A 20,701-nucleotide genomic window follows, 5' to 3' on the forward strand; every position below is an offset into this window, starting at 1 on the left:
TCTGCTTTCATCTCCCTTGGTCTGGGGAGAGCCCAGTCTCTGCTTTCATCTCCCTTGGTCTGGGGAGAGCCCAGTCTCTGCTTTCATCTCCCTTGGTCTGGGGAGAGCCCAGTCTCTGCTTTCATCTCCCTTGGTCTGGGGAGAGCCCAGTCTCTGCTTTCATCTCCCTTGGTCTGGTGAGAGCCCAGTCTCTGCTTTCATCTCCCTTGGTCTGGTGAGAGCCCAGTCTCTGCTTCCACAATGGTGCCTTGAACGTGTGTGCTCTCTAAAGGAAAAATGCTGTGTTCTCAAGTAACAGAAGGTGGAGGAACTCGTTTTATCAAGCCCTTGTATGAAAGTACATAATCCCATTCATGAGGACAGAGCCGTTATGGCCTCATCACCTCCCAGAGGCTCCATCTTCTGATTCCATCAACTTGGTAATTAGGTTTTATTGTAGATATTGGAAAAGACACCACATTCAAACCATAGCGCAGGGTAATATAAATTATTTAGCACTATTCTTGATATATATTGAAAACTCAGTGTGTTGACTATGACTTTTGAACACTTACTTACTATGAATACTATTATTCGTGATATTAAACTACTTTTCTTCCCTTTACTTTTTTACATTTATTCGACTTTCATTTCAGTTTGAAACCTTTCCCTCTGGATTCTGGGAATGCTGATCAAATGCCTTCTCATATTTAATTTTGCAGAAGAGAATGCTAATGGCAGTTTGGTTATTTCTTTTGTAAATAACCTAAATAGGTCTAAATATTATGTTTCAAATGTTAATCTTGTTTTTTTTTTCATTAACATTCTCCAACATGAGGTAATCTCTTTTAATTTAAGGATGTGATTCTTTCATTACTTAAATTTATGTTTTATTTATTCTTGTTTTTTCTTTCATTGCTCTGCTATCTTCCGGGTGTGTGTGTGTGTGTGTGTGTGTGTGTGTGTGTGTGTGTATATATATATATATTTTTTTTATAGACAGTCTCACTCTGTCACCCAGGCTGGAGTGCAGTGGTGTGGTCTTGGCTCACTGCCACCTCCGCCTCCCAGGTTCAAGTGATTCTCCTGCCTCAGCCTCCCAAGTAGCTGGGATTATAGGCACCTGCCAGCACACCTGGCTAATTTTTTGTATTTTTAGTAGAGATGGGATTTCACCATGTTGGTCAGGCTGATCTTGAACTCCTGACCTCGTGATCTGCATGAGCCACTGTGCCCGGCCTAAAAATCTTTTGATGGGAATCGAGAGGGCTCGATGAGGATTGGGCAAATTTGTGGCATAAGAGTTTAGGATTGGTGGACATATAAGATACTTGGCTTTCAAAGTAAATGTATTAGTTCCCTGTTGCTACTATAACAAATCAGCACAAACTTAATGGCTTGAAATAACAGATTTATTCACTTACAGTTCTAGAGGTCATAAATTTTGAAATCAATTTCACTGAGCTAAAGTTAAGGTAGCAGCAGAGATGATTCCTTCTGGAGACTCTAGGGAAGAAACAGCGTCCTTGACTTTTCTAGCTTCTAAAGGTCACCTACATTCCTTGGGCTGTGTTTCCTTCCTTCATCTTCAAATCTGGTAACACAGCATCTTGCTTTCATTATCATGCTGCCTTCTTCTATAGTCAAATCTTCCTCTGCCTCCCTCTTATGACAAGACATTTGGAAAGGTATTTATGGCCCACCCAGATAATCCAGGATAATCTCAAGAATCTTAATTAAACACATCTGCAAATTCCCTTTTTCCATACAAGGCAACATTGATAGGGTTCAGGGATTGGAGATAGGATATCTTGAGCCTTGAATAGTAACTAGCCATATGATACTCTCTCTTTTAAGTTTAGTAGTCTTCTATTGAAGTAATTTTCAATGACATCTTCCTAGAAAATTGTTTTTTAAAATAGTAAAAGCATGTTAGTTGAAGATACTCTTAGATCTTAATTGTAAGAGGATGGGTGAGTGAAATCAGTTCCCCTCTATCTATTTTTTAACTCCAGACATCTACCTACTTAATTGTAATGACTGTATGGCAACTGATTTATCATAAATTTGGTCATGTAGCAAATTTCTTGGCAATTGGCTGTGATAGCACACCAGGAATTATCCAAACGATTGCAGATGTCCATGACTCATAAGGCTGATTTTCATTTAGCGCACCCTCTCATATACAGGTAGAGTGAAGCAATCAATTGTCATAGAATCACAGAATTATTAATTTTCAATTGAGTTCTGAGTTTTTCTAAAGCAGTCACCATACAATGGAACCATGTTTATGCTACGTGGTTTATAGGTACCTGGATTTAACAGCTTGCACTGAGCTTTGCAATTCAACTGTATCTGTTTCGAAAAGTTTAGAACTATATTAATATGTTTATCTTTGGTTAATAGATTTTTGAAATATTGTTATACACTGCAAACAATTGATTAGTTATAAGCCCAGCCAAAGTGTTAGGCCTTGAACTGTGAGAAATAGAAAGTACTGCACAAAGCATAATTCCTAATTATGGGGGCATAAAATGACCTTTGTCCCCCAAACAAATTATTTCAATGATTTGAAAGTACTGCAATAAGGTGTACACACACCAAACTAAGTGGTACAAAAATGAGGGAAAGAATTTAAGATTTTTGGCCATAATACTTTGGCATAAAATTTGAAAAAATAATATTACTAAGCCTGTTTTAATATCACTGACTGTACTAGTGTTAATGAACTATCCATCAGTTCATTAAATTTTAGATTGATTAGATAATATATTCATATTTTCTTTACAATCATAACACTGCTAGAAGCTGAAGTAAGCTTTAAGATTTAAATCAGGTTCTCAGAATTTCTATTCCAGTGACTGTCTCCCTAAAGATTTTTTCCTGAGGCTAGAAGAACACAGGAAATAAAGATTAACAATTATCTTACTCATTTGAAGCTCTATGTTTTCATGTTATTTGACTAATTAGTTTAAGGACCATCCAGCAAACACATGCATATTGCTCCTCTTTTTTTTTTTTTTTTTTTTTTTTTTTTTTTTTTTTTTTTTTTTTTTAGCAATGATTTAAACTTTTATTTTAATTTCATGGATCTAAGTGCAGGGTTTGTTACATTGGTAAACTTGTGTCATGAAAGTTTGTTGTACCTAATAGTTATTTTTCCTGATCATCTCCCTCCTCCCAAAATCCACCCTCTGAAAAGATCCAGTGTGTGCTGTTCCCCTTCTATGTGTCCATGTGTTCTTATCATTTAGCTTCCACTTATAAGTGAGAACATCTGATATTTGGTTTTCTGTTCCTGTGTTAATTTGCTAAGGATAATGGCCTGGCTCCAACCATGTGCCTGCAGAGGACACGGTCTCGTTTGTTTTTATGGCTGCATAGTATTCCATGGTATACATGTACCACATTTCCTTTTTTTTTTTTTTTTTTTTTTGAGACAGGGTCTTACTTTGTAGCCTAGGCTGGAGTGCAATGATACAATCTCAGCTCACCACAACCTCCACCTCCAGGGCTCAAGCAATCCTCCCATCTCAGCCTCCCAAGTAACTGGGACCACAAGCATATACTACCATGCCCAGCTAATTTTGTATAGAGATAGTGTTTTGCCATGTTGCCTGCTTAGGCTGGTCTGGAACTCCTGGGCTCAAGCAATCTACCCGCCTCAGATTCCCAAAGTGCTGGGATTTCAGACATGAGTCACCACGCCCAGCCTCTGTACCTCATTTTATTTATCCAGTCTATCACTGGTGGGCATTTAGGCTGATTTCCTCTTGATGCTGAATAACCCTATCATGGGGAAAACCCTGATAGCTTCACTCCCCCAAAATACCACCAACTAAAATGTATTCCAACTAACCTCTGTTGAAAGTTCATGACCACAGATGGGTTTACACAGTGGTTGTGCAAATAACTTAAAATCAAATATTAGACATTCTGTTCGTAAAAAATTTCAGCAAGGCAGACAATGGGAATTTCTTTTTGAGTGTCTTACCGTCTTTCCATCCCTCCCTACAATACACACACAGACACACACACACACGCACACACACACACACTCCCCTCTTTCTTCTTTCTTTTTGAACTGACATAAAAATAAGAGCTCATCCTTTTAGAATTTTGTGTTTACTTGTAGGGTCCTTTGAAAATGGAAATGTTTTTATTCACATAAGTGAAAAAAAAGTCTTAATAGCATATGTTATTTTATTTTACACAAATTACAGCTATAATGGGAAGGGCACTAACCGCGAAGTTAAATTTGGATTTGAATGTTGGCTTCATGAGTCAATACCTGTGTGGCTTTAAACAACTTACTCAGCCTCATAGTCTTCTCGTGTGTGAAATAAGATTAATATTATCAGTCTCACAAGACTGCTGAGGTGATTACCAAGGAAATGCAGGTGTAGATGCCTAGAGCATAGCCTGCTTATATGAATAATGAATTTTTAAAACCACCAGGTAAACAGAAGATGTCACTGTGGTACATGGATTTTTTTATACTTTATGAACATTCTCTGAGCTCACATTACATGTAAGGCACTGCCCTAGATGCTTTGAAAAGCAAAAAAAGAAAGGTACCTGCCCTCCAGAAGTTTTAAATTTAGAGACAAAGACAAATGCAAAAAAAAAAAAAAAAAAAAAAAAAAAAAAGGGAAGGCCATGTGTAATAGAGATGCAAAGAGAATAATAATAATACTTGGTAAAATCTGTAAAGACTTCACATAATATAGTTTGAGTGTGAGCTAGGTCTCAAATTTTGGGTGGAATATAATCCATATAGATAAAACATGTGCAGAAAAAAAATAATTTGACTTTTGAACCTAAGAAATCACTATTAAACAGTCTATTGACAAGCACGAGTAAAACCCAAAGACTGAGCCTACAGATGTGACCAGCTTGGAGATTTTAGACAAAATCACTATATTCCATTTATCTTCTTCTGAATCTATGCATCTTTGTGTAAATTATATGTGCAGTATTCCTTTGAGCCAATTTTGTTTTGCATGAGCCAGTAATGGGCAGGTGACCATTTACTTCAAGAATAACAGAAGTATGGTGTTTATTATGGCATCCTCTATAGCCAGAATAACAAAATAAAATAAATAAATAAAAGAATGAGCATCTCCAGGTATCTCCCCACCCCCCAAAATATAACTAGAACTTTCAGTAATCTACTGAATCAGAGAGGCAAAAAGGCACCATTTTAACTTTTCATATTTTATTTATTATTATGGAAGAAATCCAATTAATATGCAATGTGTTTTAATAACTAAGAAACACATCCAATTATGGAATAAAGGTGGTATTATAAACTGGTGTCATTTTTCATATAGGATGACTACCAACCAGAGCTCAGTAAGGCAAACTTTTTTCCAGAAGTGGGGATGTGTTTGAGCCAAATCCACTCATTTTTTAAATCCACGTTCTTTGTGACCTAACAATGAAGTTTGATTCATCAAAGTCACTAAGTGATGAAATACTATGAAATTTACTAGCAATTATTTCTCCATTTAATTTTATAAATTTCCTCCAGTTTCACTAATATCATCAGCAAATTTTACACACAGAGACACACACACACACACACTGTGGTGTTATTAACAGCTTTACTACTCTGTATCTCATTAGTCTTAGCCTTGGCTAATTGTAAACATCAAATCCATCATAAAATAGTAAGTACTCAGCCAGGCACATGTGGTCCCGGCTACTCAGGAGGCTGAGGTGGGAAGATCACTTGAGCCTGGTTGGTTGAGGATGCAGTGAGCCATGATTGCACCACTGCACTCCAGCCTGGGCAACAGAACAAAATCCTGTCTCAAAAATACTAATAAGAAGAAGTATTCAAATATCTCTGAAAGCAATTCTGAAATACTTATCCCAAAGTGATATTTGAACAATTGGAAAAAGTGTGTGTTCTCCAAAATAATTCCCTTTAAAAATACAACCTTAAGATTATATACATAAATATATGCTGTAATTTGTCTAATCTTTGGCAGGAACACATCACATCACTTAATTGTTTCTTATAACACTCTTTGTATTACCAGCTGCATATACCAACTCTTTGTGAATAGGTACTGAATCTCCCATGTAGAGCTCTGCCATTGTACGGTGAGTCCTCACCTAATGTCGTGGATAGGTTCTTGGAATCTGCACCTTTAAGGAAAACAATGTATAACAAAATCAATTTTACCCACAGGCTAATTGATACACGCAACAGTTACGTTCCTACATCTCTCATCACAAAAACATCACCGAAGTTCTAAACAGACCAAAGACTTCCAATATCAAAATTGAAATAAATGTGAGCTATACATACATTGAAGAAAGATTAGTAAAAACAAGATAAGTGTTTACCAACTTATTCCAGTTCAAGATTACGGGTGGCCCCAGAGCCTATCCCAGCAGCTCAGGCACAAGGCGGCAACTGACTTGGCCGGGATGCCTGTCCACCACAGCGTGCATTCAGACAATACTCACTCATTCACTCACTCACTCACTCACTTACTGACACTGGGACCATGGGGACAAGCGGATGAACCTAATGTGCACATCAGTGGAATGTGGGAGAATACAGGGGCACTCGGAGAAAACCCACACAGACATAAAGAAAACATGCAAACTCCACACTGTCACTGCCGGGGATTCTTTTTTCCCCCTCATCAATTTATAACCAAATAATGTGGATCAAAATGACATTACTAGAGGACCTGCTGTGTGAAAGGATTGAGGACTGTTGTAAAACTCTAAAGAAACAAGGGGGGAAACAATGGGCTCTTGGCCTAATTAGCGTGGGATAGCAAAGAACTGAGCTTTCAAAAGATTAGATATACACATAAGCATTTCCTCTTTCAGCTGAAATGAGTATGGTGAATATTGTGTGATGATCAGTGTCCCAGCAGTTCCAGCCATGTCCCAGCCATGGATTTTCTATTTCAGGGAGGAAGCTATTGTCACTCTGCAGGTTCTCACTCACTTTGATTTATGCTGTGCTCTCAGCTCCTGAAAAGTTCTTCAGAACAACCTGAGAAGTGACTGTAATCTGATTGCTCTCTCGGAGCAGTAGGGATTCTACAATGGCACTAGTAGTGTTCTGTCTTCTGTAATGAGCTCTAGTAACGAATGGGGAGTTGGTACCCAAACTATAGAGAACCTGACTGGTATTTTGCTCAAAAAGGGTGTACTCTCCTTAGAAAATATAATCTGTACTCTAGAGGATTTCTCCTTCAGAGACATTTCATGATGGGGAAGCAGACTTTTAGAGATTTGCTTTTAAAAAATGTATGTGTATATATATTTTTTTAAACCAAGAAGAAAACAATTCTGCAAATGTTGCTGAAATGTGTAAAAACACCTTCATGGTATATCCTATGTTTTACTTGGAGAAAGAAAGAATATCAAGAAGCAAAAATTATTAATCATGTTTTTCTGCATTTTTGTATTAATTTATAACTAATTCTAAAGTGTCTGGCTAACAGAGAACAATATTTGTGCAAATAATCAAAGATGATAAAAACTAGCTGAAAATATTTCATATCTGTGCTTGTTTTTATATTTACTCATTAACTACATGATTTTTATTTAGTGTCCCTTGATACATACTTTTCTCCCACAATGTGTAAGATTCTATCTCATAAGTCTTGTTCTCTTCTTAGTTCTAAGCATTTACTACTATTTCGATTTGTGATGAGGAAATAAGGCTGGAAATAATATGACATAGTGAAAAAGGAACTAATAGTGTCAGCCCATAAAACTATCTCAGGAAATGAGGTGGAACCTCATAGAGATAACCTCGTTAAGAGGAGTCAGAAAAATGTACATTACACATCCACATAATTGGAAATAGGCCATGATAGCAAACTAGGAATTACCAAAATGATTGCAGATGTCCTTGACTCATAAGGCTGATTTGCATTTAGCACACCTTCTCATATACAGGTGGAGCGAAGCAAGCAATTGTCATAGAATCACAGAATTGTTGATTTTCAATTGAGTTCTGAGTTCTTCCAAAGCAGCCACCATACAATGGGACCATGTTTATGCTACATGATTTATAGGTACCTGGATTTAATAGCTTAGACTGAGCTTTGCAGTTCAGCTGTGTATGTTTCAAAAAGTTTAGAACCATATTAATATGTATCTCTTTGGTTAATATATGAGATATTTTGAAATATTGTTATACACGGCAAACAATTGATTAGTTACAAGCCCAGCCAAAGTGCGAGGCCTTGAACTTTGAGAAATAGAAAGTACTGCACAAAGCATGATTTCTAATTATGGAGCGCATGAAATTTGGTTGCGTCCCCCAAACAAATTATTTCCGTGATAAGATAGCACTGGAAAATAAGTATATACACACCAGATGAACTGGTACAAGAAATTAGGAGAGGATTTTAAGTTTTTTGGCTCAGCACCAGATAAATTCGGATTCAAGCCTCTTCTTTGCCACTCGGTAGCTGTATTGCCACAGTAAGTTCCTTACCTTTGCTGTGTCTCACTTTTTTCATTTACAAAATGGGGAATAATATAGCTGTAATAGCATAGGGTAGCTTTAAGGATGAAATACAATACCGAGAAATAGAGCTTTGCAATACTTAACACTCTGTAAATGGCAGCTATTATAGCAACTCATGAGAGATTATTTATAAGTTTGGTGACCAGAAAACACTAATGGAGACGGGGTTTTACTGGAACATTGAAATATATTATGAACTTCATAAATGTGAAACTCATTGGAAAAAAGTCAAAATAGGAAGCCTCGAACCTAGAAATATTACCAGATGTGAAAACTTGTTAAATAATTTTTATTTAAAGCTGGTTTCCTAGAAATATAAAATTTCCAAGCAATGTCTTTCCACCTGTTGCAATCTAATCAAGCGTCAAATTTTCACCTCAAGTAAAACATCACTCATAAGCACATCTTGGGGGAAAAATACTTGTTGGCAAAATTCATTTAAGAAAATATTAACACTTCAGGAACAAAAAAGCCTGGGTAAATAACTGGTTATAAGACTTAACTTTATTAATATATTTCTAGAAATTTATTGGAATATTGTTGGACAATTGTGGTCATTTTGATAATGGTACAGAATGTACACGTAATAAATTTTGATGACATCATAATGTTAATAAACTACCTAAAATATTAACAAGGAGAAGAGGGAAATTAGGAAGCAATGTGAAAGTATCAATATCCTCATCTTTTACATAATGTTTGTATTTGAATCCATCTAAAATTGAAAAATTGTTTATAAAATATAATGACTTAATGTTTTTATCTCTTCTCTTAACCTGAAAGTGACACTTTAAAATGTCAGTACTAATAGTGCTTATGGTGGATTTGTTACAAATCAGTACATTTTTTCAATATCACTTCATTAGATTTTTTTTCATTTAATCTAAGTAGTATTTATCCCAAATTGCGTTTAGTAAAAGGTATTTCTTGCTTTATATCCAGATCTAGGACACAGCTACTTTGGCCCATAAGGAAAATATCATTTAGCTGTCTGCCTAAGTTTTTGGCACTTCATTCAGTGTATTTCTGTTTCTTTAATATAAAAGTTTTTAAAAAGCCATTTTATCTTTTAAAAATGTTTACTCTCCTAATCATGTTTTCATTTGATGCTTATAATTTTTAATTCTGAGTAGTAATACTGAGGGTTTTTTAAAATTGTTTTTAGTTTTCTTCATTGTTTACATTCTTTGAGTAAACACATGTCTTTTACACACACCAAAAAAAAACCACACACACACATTCTAACAAGACATTAACTGTTTTCTATTTTTCACTTGAAGATCAGTCATTTTTCTTCAAATTCCATGGAATTTTGTTAGGCTTTTGTGATACAATGTATCATCTTCCTTGAATCCATTGTGTATATGCATTTAATTTACAACAGGAAAACTATATTACACATGTTAGCCATTTAACCTTCTTCAAAAAGTAACATGACATTTAGTTATTTGAATCTAGGAAAGTTAAATTCTATAAAATTACAATAAGTGTGGGCTACAATTTTAATCAAAATGCACATAACTTTCAACGTGAATAGTTTAATTCTCTTTTAATAATATCAGTTAATCTCAAAAATTTGATTAAAAGCATTATCAAATAATTAAATGCTTAGAGTTAAAAATTGAGAGTAGTCTGTTCTTATTCAACAAAGATTCAAGTTTCATTGTTTTAGAATATTAAAAATCATGTTTTCATATGTTATAGTATACACTAAAAATATTTATTTCCCATATACCCTCAATTTTTTTTCATTGAACATGTTCTTTTCACAGGGAAACATTCCCTTTAGTATTTCAGCTTTTTTGTTTGTTTTGTTTTTGTTTTTCTGAGAAGGAGTCTTGCTCTGTCTCCCAGGCTGGAGTGCAGTGGTGCAATCTCCACTCACTGCAACCTCCACCTCCCGGGTTCAAGCAGTTCTCTGCCTCAGCCTCCCGAGTAGCTGGGACTACAGGCGCCCACCACCACGCCCTGCTACTTTTGGTATTTTTCGTAGAGATGGGGTTTCACCGTCTTGGCCGGGCATGTCTTGAGCTCCTGACCTTGGATCCACCCACCTGACCTCCCAAAGTGCTGGGATTACCGGCATGAGCCACCGTGCCAGGCCAGTTTTTCAGCGTTTTAATCCTCCATTTTGACCTTCTGTGAATGAGACTCATTCTCTCAAATCCATATCCATTGAAGTCTCTTCAGATCCGTGGTGTTTTGATATTGTTTCTAAACCTCCTAATCTCATTAGAAATATAAGGGTAATAAGAGGATGGAGAGGAAGTTTCTGACTGAGATCAGGTGATCAAAAAATAGTTACCTCTTACTGGATTGTCTAGAAAGTAATTTACCTTGAAATTTGCACATACATTTTAAGCCCAATATAATACTATGTACTATAGAACTAAATTCCACTTGTGTGAATTACAACTACTGAGGCAATCCCTAGAACTGAGGTCAATATATCATATTGTATTAGGCCATTCTTACATTGCTTTAAAGAAATACCTGAGACTGAGTAATTTATAAGGAAAAGAGGTTGTGAGGACAGCATCAAGCCATGAGGGATCTGCCCCTGTGACCCCAACGCCTCCCATTAGGCCCCACCTCCAACACTGGAGACACATTTCAACAGGAGATTTGGAGGGGACACATATTCAAATCATATCACATACTTAGCTTCATTTCAACTTAATTGTGTGAAGGAATTTGTGTAATCAAAATTCTTCCAGTCTATTGAAAACTTTGAAAAGGCGAAATCAGAAATTATTTCAAATCAAATACAGTACTATTAATAAAATTACACTGCACAAAATCTATGGTCTTGAGAGCTTACGGTCTAGAAGAAGCAGGAAACCATGTAGGTTTTTATGGGGTTCTACACATAAGATTGCTCAAATACCCTGAGTATGCAATGTGGAGTCCAAAGCCTTCCCAGATTTCTTCGGACTCCTAGCATCTTATGCTGCCTTGATTCTTTCCCTGTGTGAGCTCTATAGCTGTGCATTGTTGAAGAAACCAGAGCTGAGTAGCAGTTAAAATGGTAAAAAAAAAAAAAAAAAAAAAAAAGGCTTTATTTAGGAACTATTGCAATAGGGGAAAAGAGACTTCAGTAATTGAATAGAACTGAGCTCAATTCCAAATATATCATGGATAAGTGGGGATTTATATTCAAGGGAGGCAGTCTGGAATGAAAAATTACTGAGATTATGCATCAAAAGTAGAAGGTTGATTCTGGTTTAACATACCTAACAGGAATCTTGCTGAAGGCAGGCCAGAGTGACCAGCCATCACTTGGGGGATGAGGAATTTGATCAGACATTGAGGTTCATCAGATATCACAGTTGGGACATTTTCTTTAAACCGACTTAGCAAGATTCTCATTACAATTGAGTGACGCCAAGACTAACAGAGACCCCCAAGTGTAGATGTCTGGTTGGGAACAGGATTCAAAGGTGCCCAACTAAAGTTTGACTAACTAAAGTTTAAACCGAAGAGAGACTTTGTCAGCATGTTATTTTTTTTTTCACCCAGATGAACCCAAATAACTCTTTCTTTTCCCCAACTTCTATTTAAAAAAATCACTTATAACAACCTTTTAACAAATGTTAATGAAAAGTTGTTACTAATAAGGGGAGGTCACAGAGAGGAATTTTGCCTCATTTTCCATTCTTGTTCCTTGTTAGGTATCTTCCCAAATTATTTCCTGAAGATCCAAATTCTTCTTCATTTACTTGCAAGAACAGTTCTATTTCCATATTTGCACAGCCACTCACATTCAGGTTTACTCTCAAGAAAACTGAGGAAGCCTTGCTAATAGGACCGTTATTCTCAGAAAGCCAGTAGAATTAGAAATGGAAAATTTCTGCTGAAGTGCAATTGATGCTCTAGTAGCGCGTGCTACAGTTCCATGCCCAGGATAAAAGAGAGGGCACCAGGATGGGAGTGGACAGTCCTACTACAGGCATCATGAATGGCTCCATGTACAAGATGACTCTGGATCCAAAGCTTGAAAGATAACATCTTGTATAGATGTTCGCCATGATCATAAGGTGAAATCAAGAGATGGGAGTTGGGGAGGAAATATTCACACGGATGGAACACAATGAACAATGACACAGAAGTTCCTTTTAGCTGGAGTGTGTGACTGTGAGTCACGGTGTGGGAACAGAGGGGCTCAGGAGAGAGAAAATAAAATATGAAACTATCCAGGGAGTAAAGAATCAGGTCATGAAGAATGTTGTATACTCTGTTAAAATATTTGAAGTGAATCCCATGAGTCATCTATTCTGAGTCACAGGAATATGTTATGGCATATGCATTGAAAATGTTTAACTCTGAAGAACCAAAGTTTGACTTTTTCTATCCTATGTAATTCCTACATTGCTTATATGATACTGTCACTCAGTTGGATGGCAATATACTTTCTCGAGTGGGCAAGAATGGGATGTACTTAAAGCTATAGCGTACTGGGACATGTTCATAAGCCTAGATGCTCCCAAGGATGTTTCTTTCTTCTGAAAACCATGTATCACGTGGGCCAGAGTACAAAACAAATATTGAGAAGCATTGTTTTGGGCATTAAAGATTTTAAGCATGGAAAGGCAAATAATATTTGATCTTTTAGAAGGATCATTTTGGTAGACAAATAGAATCTACTTGGCAGCTTATCAGATATAAAAAGAAAGAAATAAAAATGAAAGAAAAATTGGCAAAGGTCTGTATTAAGTAGTAGTAACAGAAATTAAAAGAAGGCAAATTACATGAAAAGTATTGTAAGGCTAGGAATGAGGGAATGAGACTGAAGGGCTCATTAGCTGTGGAAGGGTAAGGAAGAGAAACAATGTGTTCAGTAATCCACCCTTTAGTGTTGGCTGTGTTTAAAGCCATTGAAACCACTTTGGAAGAACTCCTGGGAGACATGAGGCAGAGGGTGATAAATGGCTGAAGACCTTTAGGAGAGTTTAGAGCATTTAGTTCTGTCCAAAGTAAAATCCCAAGGAGCAATGCTCCAAAGCTAAGTCGATGCCATGTTCAGGGTAAATGCCCCATGAAAGGAAATCCTAAGATTCCTGTACAATTTCCTCTTAGGACTCTTAAAGTCTTTAATTAACTAGAGATCTAGTATCAACTGCACTAAAATTAAGCTACTTCAAACACACAGAATTATCCATTGAAACCCACACTCTAGCATGTGTCTTGTTAGTCACACTGTCACTTTGCCTAGCTGACATTTCAAACTCAAAAAGTCTTGAGGCACTCAGATTGTCAAGGTGCATGTGACTCAAAAGCCACATGAGAAAAAGTATTCAAATGTGGAAAGCCTAGGGATGTTGGAGCTGGAGGGATGTGGTTTTATGAATCCTGGCCACCTAATTGGCTATAAGTGAAATATGATCCATATGTTGATGTACCTATTGATATGAGATAGTAAAAATATTTTTATCAACTTCATGTGCAAAACAAGTGTTTTTTTTTTTTTTCCAGTCTGTACTGAGTCTCAGGAATTAATAAATTTGAAATTTTTCTGTCATTTAATATATTCATGGAGGTGGAAAGATAGTTTCTAGAACCAAATTTTAAACATACAAATTACTCATACTCTTCTGTATAGTAAGTTTATGTGGCTGTTTATTCTGTCTTCTAAAAGGAGCACATTCTTTATTCCTTTTTCAAAACCCAAATTCATATGTAACTAGAAGCAAATATTATATTTTGATTACCTTGTGGTAAAACTTAAATAGAGATGACAGGGATTACAATTTATTTTGCCTTAGACAAGTTATATATACTATTTCTAAATCTGGCCATTTTCAAAGAAATGAAAAAATCTTAATGCATACGGATACACATTATTTCTCACTGTCACATTGAAAAATGTACATTTTTTCAAAATTTCCAATTTACTCTAAGGCCAGAATAAAAAAAAAAATCATGCATATAAAAAGGGCATTGTTCGAAAGGTATAAATTCTGGAAAACTCCTAAAACAGTCTCTGACTGTTCAAGGTAACTTTTCATAGTAAACTGCCATTATTAGGTTAAGTTAAAAATGTGTCTCAAAAAAAATTAGTAGGTTAAATTACAGTTAGTTAACCAAGAAATCTGTATTTATTGAAAACATGCTATTTGCCTCAGTTCAGGTTTACATTATAGCTCAACTGGAATTCTAAATTAGCCACTCTTGCAACTTGTATTGCTTCTTTTTGTTTCATTCTTTGCATTGTTATAAAGTGTTACCACTGGAACTCAAATCAAATTGTATCACTCTTTTACTTAGTAACCTTGTGGCTGCCACCTCCAACTATCTTTTGCAACTCATATACAATCAGCTGTGGAAAGGCTGCAGTCTGACTTCCCAGATCACTTATTCATTCATACATGTGGTTGGGGGAAATTTACACCCTCTCATCTAGGACCAGCTCTTTCCCCCACATCTTCTTCTCCAGGGTAATTCTTATGAGTCTGTCTGATATGTGTATTTCTGTTTTGTTTTCCTGATGCAAAACATTAAACACGATAAGTATAATGATTGAAAGAATCTGCATAATTCACAGAATAAGAATTCCACTAATTTGTACTTCTAAGAATGGAAATATAGACATATCACAATCATCATGTTTTTTGGTCTACTTCAAATAGACAACTTCATATTTATTAATATCAGTGAGGTAGAATCCAAACTGAATTCAATTCTTAGTTTTGAGTTCTTAGTCCTTCAAATTCCTTTTACAAATACGTTGGTATCAGTATATGTATATTCATTTAGCTCGAAATTATGGTCTAGTCCTGTTCTCATTAGTTAATTAACTTAATTAATAGGAATGTCTGAGTTCATCTCAGGGCCTGGAAGACTCATTTGCTGTGGGAAGGCATAAATTCCCCAAGTGTCTGGGCATACTGACAATAAACAGGGAGAGCTGCCCTTCTTAATAAATTTTGATTGACAGCTGTATTGTGCTGAGTGTGATTGTATGGTGGCTAGTCCTGGCAGGTTCATTCTAAAATAATGCACCATGTGGATCACAAGCCTGCTTTAAATGTTCTACCATTTTATGATTGTCAAGAGAGAGAATTTAAATAGAATGTCTGTCAAGTTTTTATGTTTACAAGTTTTTATGTTTACCTTTGCAGTCATGAGCTTTGGCTAGATAATCTCTGCCTTATCTATATCACCTGGATTTCTATGAAGCTCATAATCCAAATTCAATTATTTTTATTTTTTTCTAATATAATTTTAAGGTCCCTTATATAGAAAAACGCTGTGGTAGCAAGTACCATTTCTAATTCATATGAATGAAATTAATCCCACCAATACAGTACTCTTTTTCAGTTTCTATAAAATAAGCTCCATTCCTTAAAAAAACCTTACTATTAGTCAAGAAGATATATATTATTAATTTGATTCTTATATTTTTTTACAATTGGTTTTGGTATCATGGTCTCTTATTTGAATGATAGATGCCAGCGGATAGTAGTAGAGACCAACGGATAAAATGAACTCAACCAAATTTTCTCTCTGCAGTTAACACACAAGTAAGGCATTTGTTTAACAGGCCTTGTGTGTATGTCTTGTAGTAATGTAAACATACAGAATATACTTTCATTTTCGTTTGTCTGGAAAACAATGTTGAATTTTTTTTTTTTTTTTTTTTTTTTTTTTTTTTTTGCCTCCTGAGTAGCTGGGATTACAGGCGCCACCACTCCCAGTTAATTTGTTGTATTTTTAGTAGAGACTGGGTTTCATCATGTTGGCCAGGTTGGTCTTGAACTCCTGACCTCAGGTGATCGCCTGCCTCTGCCTCCCAAAGTGCAGGGATTACAGGTGTGAGTCATCGCGCCCAGCCACAATGTTGAAACATTAATGTGAATCATTACAATCACTTTCTCATTGATTTTCCCACCAGGTGCAAGGAACCATCTTCCCAGCTCCCAATTTCAATCCCATAATGGATGCCCAAATGCTAGGAGGAGCACTCCAAGGATTTTGTAAGTCTGATTATTTCTACCATCTTTTATTGTAATTATTTTTTGCTTCACCTTGTTTTAAAACTCTACTGTGGGTATAAAATAGCTAATGTCTTGCAAAATACAGATACAGATTAGACAAAAACTGAGCAAAGAAGTAGAATGAGAAGAAAAATAATATAAAAAAGACAATAATGATGAACAAATTTGCGTTTAGAAATTGCTACTCTAATCTTAAAATGTTTGCCTTAAATCCCTAAGTGCCTCATCACTAACTACTAAATGAAATCTCAACTGAAACACCTTAATCTAGGATAGAGCATTCTTTTTAACCTTTGCTTTAGTTTTCTAGCTTGCTTCATTTGCTATTTGCTATTTCCACTTCCAGTCAGATCAGACTTTTTGCTATTCCCCCAAATGACTCTGCTTTTCACATCTTTGTAAATTGGCCCAATCACTTCACCTGGAACGCCATTTTCTTCTCTTGCCTACTTTTCATCTAAATTCTCTTTCTTCAAGAATCTGTTCAGCTAAGCCTTCCTCTTTGAATCCTTCTCTGGGCACTGCAAGCTCAACCAGCTATGCCAGCCCCCAGGCGCCTTGCTTCCTACCTCTCACTCCCCTAATCTCATTTGCACTGTGCTTGTGTTTGTCTCACCTGCTGACTGGACTGTGAACTCCCAGAGCTTGGAGTTTGACATAGAGGTGATTAGTAACGAATGAGACTAGAGTTTAGAAAAAAGAATACAGAGAGAGAAGAAGGGAGGAAAATTTTGGGATTCTCTTACATATATATAAAATATATATATATAAATAAATATAGAATATTTAAGATATCATATGGAGGTATTAAACTTTCATATAGTTTCCTAGAATAAAACCTGTTTTAAGAAGACTCCTGATGAGCACAAAGATAAACATAGACAACATAAAAGAAATCTTTGCATAAGCATGCAAAACCTTTCCTAAGAAAGCAAGCTCTTAACTTTAAAGACAAGGTCGCCTTTACAGGAGCTTGACTGTGTGTGTGTGTGTGTGTATGCATGAATGTACATCTGTGTGTTTTATTCACTAGCAGCATCCCACAGGAAAACAATAGAGGACTTAAAATATGCTTGCTAAAGCTGACTTTAGGAGTTTGCAATGCTTTCATGCCTTTTAAAATATCAATCATCACTAGAAAAATAAAAAGACAAGTTAACACAAAGTTATGAATTACCTTTTTATTGAGGAGTGCAATTTTTGCTTTAAAACTATGGATCACACAATCTGTTCACCAAAAAGTTGGTTTGTGTGTTTTGTTTTGTTTTTTTTTTTTTTTTGCTCCAGTTTCAATGTTCCTGTCATTGCAATTTTAGGGTCAGAATAACAATTCCTTTTGACCATCATAATTTGCTGCTTGTCAGTGTGTTAGTCTGAAGTACATTAAGAGGTTTTGGCTTTTATTGCACGGTGTCCACTGTAGCATGCCAGAGCATGAACACAGCTCAGATTGCTTTAAAGGTCTATCCATCCCCATGACTCCGGCGAAGTGTTATTGAAAAAGACAATTACTAATGTTTTACTAAGTTACTGTGTTTTATTTAGAAAAATCTGAAAGCAAAAATGTATTCTGAAACAAATGAAAATGAGAAGCTTTGATATAAATTGCTTTAAGTTGTATAAAAATTTACTCGTCATCTACAAAAAGAAACACTTCTTAGTTAACATTCCCTAATAGTGCAGTCTACTTTCCAATTTCTCACCATTTGAAGATACTTTCCAGCTCATGAATTCTTACAACTATTATTATTTTGTATCTATTAACATGTGTAATTGCTAGGTCAGCCCTGTGAGATCCTGGACAACCGAAATCATTTTTAACCTACATTCCTAAATCTTGACGAAGGAGAACACAAGTCAAAATTAATCTTTTTTGAAACTCTCAGTGCTATTCAGAGTGGACATTCTCAGCTTGTTCCTGATCTTTCTGATCATTAAGTACAATGCTAGCTATAGGAGTTTTGAAAATATTCATTATGAAGTTAAGGAAGTTCCCCTCTATTCTTAGTTTGCTAACACTTCTTATCTTGAATAGGTATTGGATTTTGTCAAGTGAGTTTTCTTCATCCGTTGATATAATCACATGATTTTTCTCCTTTTTCCTGTTGATGCAATGGATGACATTAACTGATTTTTAAACGGTGAACCTGCCTTGCATATCTGGAATAAATCCACTTAATCATGAATTATAATGCTTTGTATGCATTCTTATATTTGATTTTCAAACTTTTTGAGGATTTTTGCATCTATCTATGCTCATGAGAAATGTTGGTCAGTAATTTTCTTTTCTTGTTGTGCCTTTCTCTGATTTTGGTATTAAGATAATGCTGACCTAGTAGAATGAGTTATGAAACATTCTCTATGCATCTAATTTCTGAAAGAGATTGTAGAAAATTGATATTTCTTTCTTAAAAGTTCGGTAGAATTCATAAGTGAAGCCATATGGACCTCGTGCTTTCTATTTTGTGGGTTATAAATTACTGACTTAAGTTTTTGATAGATATGGGCCCATTCAGATTGTCTATGAGTTTGGATAGCTTGTGTCTTTGAAGAAATTGATCCATTTCATCTAGACTATCAAATTTGTGGCCTTAGAGTTGTTAATAATATTTTATTATGATTTTAATGTCCATTGAGATTGGTAGTAACGCTTCCTGTTTCACTTCTGATATTAGTAAGGTTTTTTTTTTTCTCTCTGTCTCTCTCTCTCTCTCCTCTCTTGCGTTCTCTCTCTCTCCTTATCCTAGCTAAAGGCCTATAAATTTTATTGATGTTTTCCCCCAAAATACCAGCTTTTGGTGCCATTGATGTTTTCTCTCAATTTTCCAATTTCAAATTCATTGATTATTTCTGTAATCTTTCTTTTCTTCTGTTTACATTAGGTTTAATTTGCTCCTCTTTTCCCAGTTTCCTAAGATGCAAGCTTAGATTCCTGATTTCAGATTTCTTTTTGTTTCTCTAAATGCAATGTTATACATTTTTCTCTAAGCATTGCTTTTGCTGTATCTCATAAATTTTGAGTCATATTTTTACTTTCAATTTGTTTGAAATTTTTAAAAATTCTCTTGTTACTTCTTCTTTGTCCCACGTGTATTCAGAAGTGTGCTGTTTAATCTATGTGTATTTGGGGATTTTTCCAGCCCTCTTTCTGTTACTGATTTCTAGTTTAATTTTATTGTGGCCTCAGAGCATATTTTGTATGTTTTTTATTATTTTAAATTGTTAAGATGTATTTTGTGGTCCAGAATGTGGTCTATTTTGGTTAATACTCCATGTAACTAGAGAAGAATGTGTATTCTGCTTTTGTGGTAATAAGCGTTCTATAGATGTTAATTAGTAATTGACAAATTACTCTAGAGGTGGTAAATTGCTCAGGTATAACAGTGGATTCTTCTATTTCTCTTTGCAATTCTATTATTTTTTTTCCTCATCTCTTTTGGCACTCTGTTGTTTGGCACATACATATTAAAGTTTGTTATATCTTCTTGGAAAACTGACCCTTTTATCATTTTGTAATAACCCTTTTATTCCTGATAATTTTCTTTGCTTTGAAGTATTCTTTGTCTAAAATTAATATAGCTACTCCAACTTTCTTTTGATTGCATTAGCATGTTATATAATTCTCCATTCTTTATTCTTAATCTCTCTGTGTCTTTAGTGTTGATTTCTTGTAGATCACTTAGTGCTATCAAGAAATAGTTTCCCTCACCTCAGTTAAAATGAGTTTTATCCTAAAGACAGGCAGCAACAAATGTTGGCACGAATGCGGAGAAAAGAGTACCCTTGTACGTTGTTGCTGGGAATATACATTAGTACCACCACTATGTGGAACAGTTTAAAGGTTCCTCAAAAAGAATTAAAAAGTGAGTTATACCATGTGATCCAGAAAATCCACTGCTAGGTATGTACCTAAAAGAAAGGAAATCAGTATGTCAAAGACATATCTGCATTCCTGTGCTTGTTCCAGCACTATTTACAATAGCTCAGACTTGGAAGCAACCTGTGCATCAACAGATAAATGGATAAAGAAAATGTAGTACGAATACTCAACAGAGTACAATTCAACCACAAAAAAGAATGAGATCCTGTCGTTTGCAACAACATAGATGCAAGTGGAGATCATATGTTAAGTGAAATAAGCGAGGCACAGGAAGATAAACATTGCATGTTCTCATTTATGAGATCTAAAATTCAAAACAATTGAACACATGGA

At 35.4% G+C, this 20,701-nt stretch overlaps 1 protein-coding gene across 2 annotated transcripts in view; it reads left to right on the forward strand.

The window, feature by feature from the left end:
- The first annotated feature begins 216 nt into the window (after positions 1 to 216).
- The window catches only part of ANXA10 (annexin A10), a 78,229-nt gene continuing 57,744 nt past the window's right edge, over positions 217 to 20,701 (forward strand). Inside the window, exons 1-2 of one of the 2 annotated variants that reach the window (XM_015451009.3) lie at positions 217 to 419; positions 16,386 to 16,467. In XM_015451009.3, the coding sequence (XP_015306495.3) occupies positions 354 to 419; positions 16,386 to 16,467 (148 nt within the window). In that variant the 5' untranslated portion in view covers positions 217 to 353. Of the gene's footprint in view, positions 420 to 8,233; positions 8,449 to 16,385; positions 16,468 to 20,701 lie in introns of those variants that run through there. The other variant, XM_065545674.1, reaches the window with a different exon arrangement.

This window comes from Macaca fascicularis, chromosome 5 (genome assembly GCF_037993035.2).
Source record: "Macaca fascicularis isolate 582-1 chromosome 5, T2T-MFA8v1.1".
Lineage (NCBI taxonomy): Eukaryota > Metazoa > Chordata > Mammalia > Primates > Cercopithecidae > Macaca > Macaca fascicularis.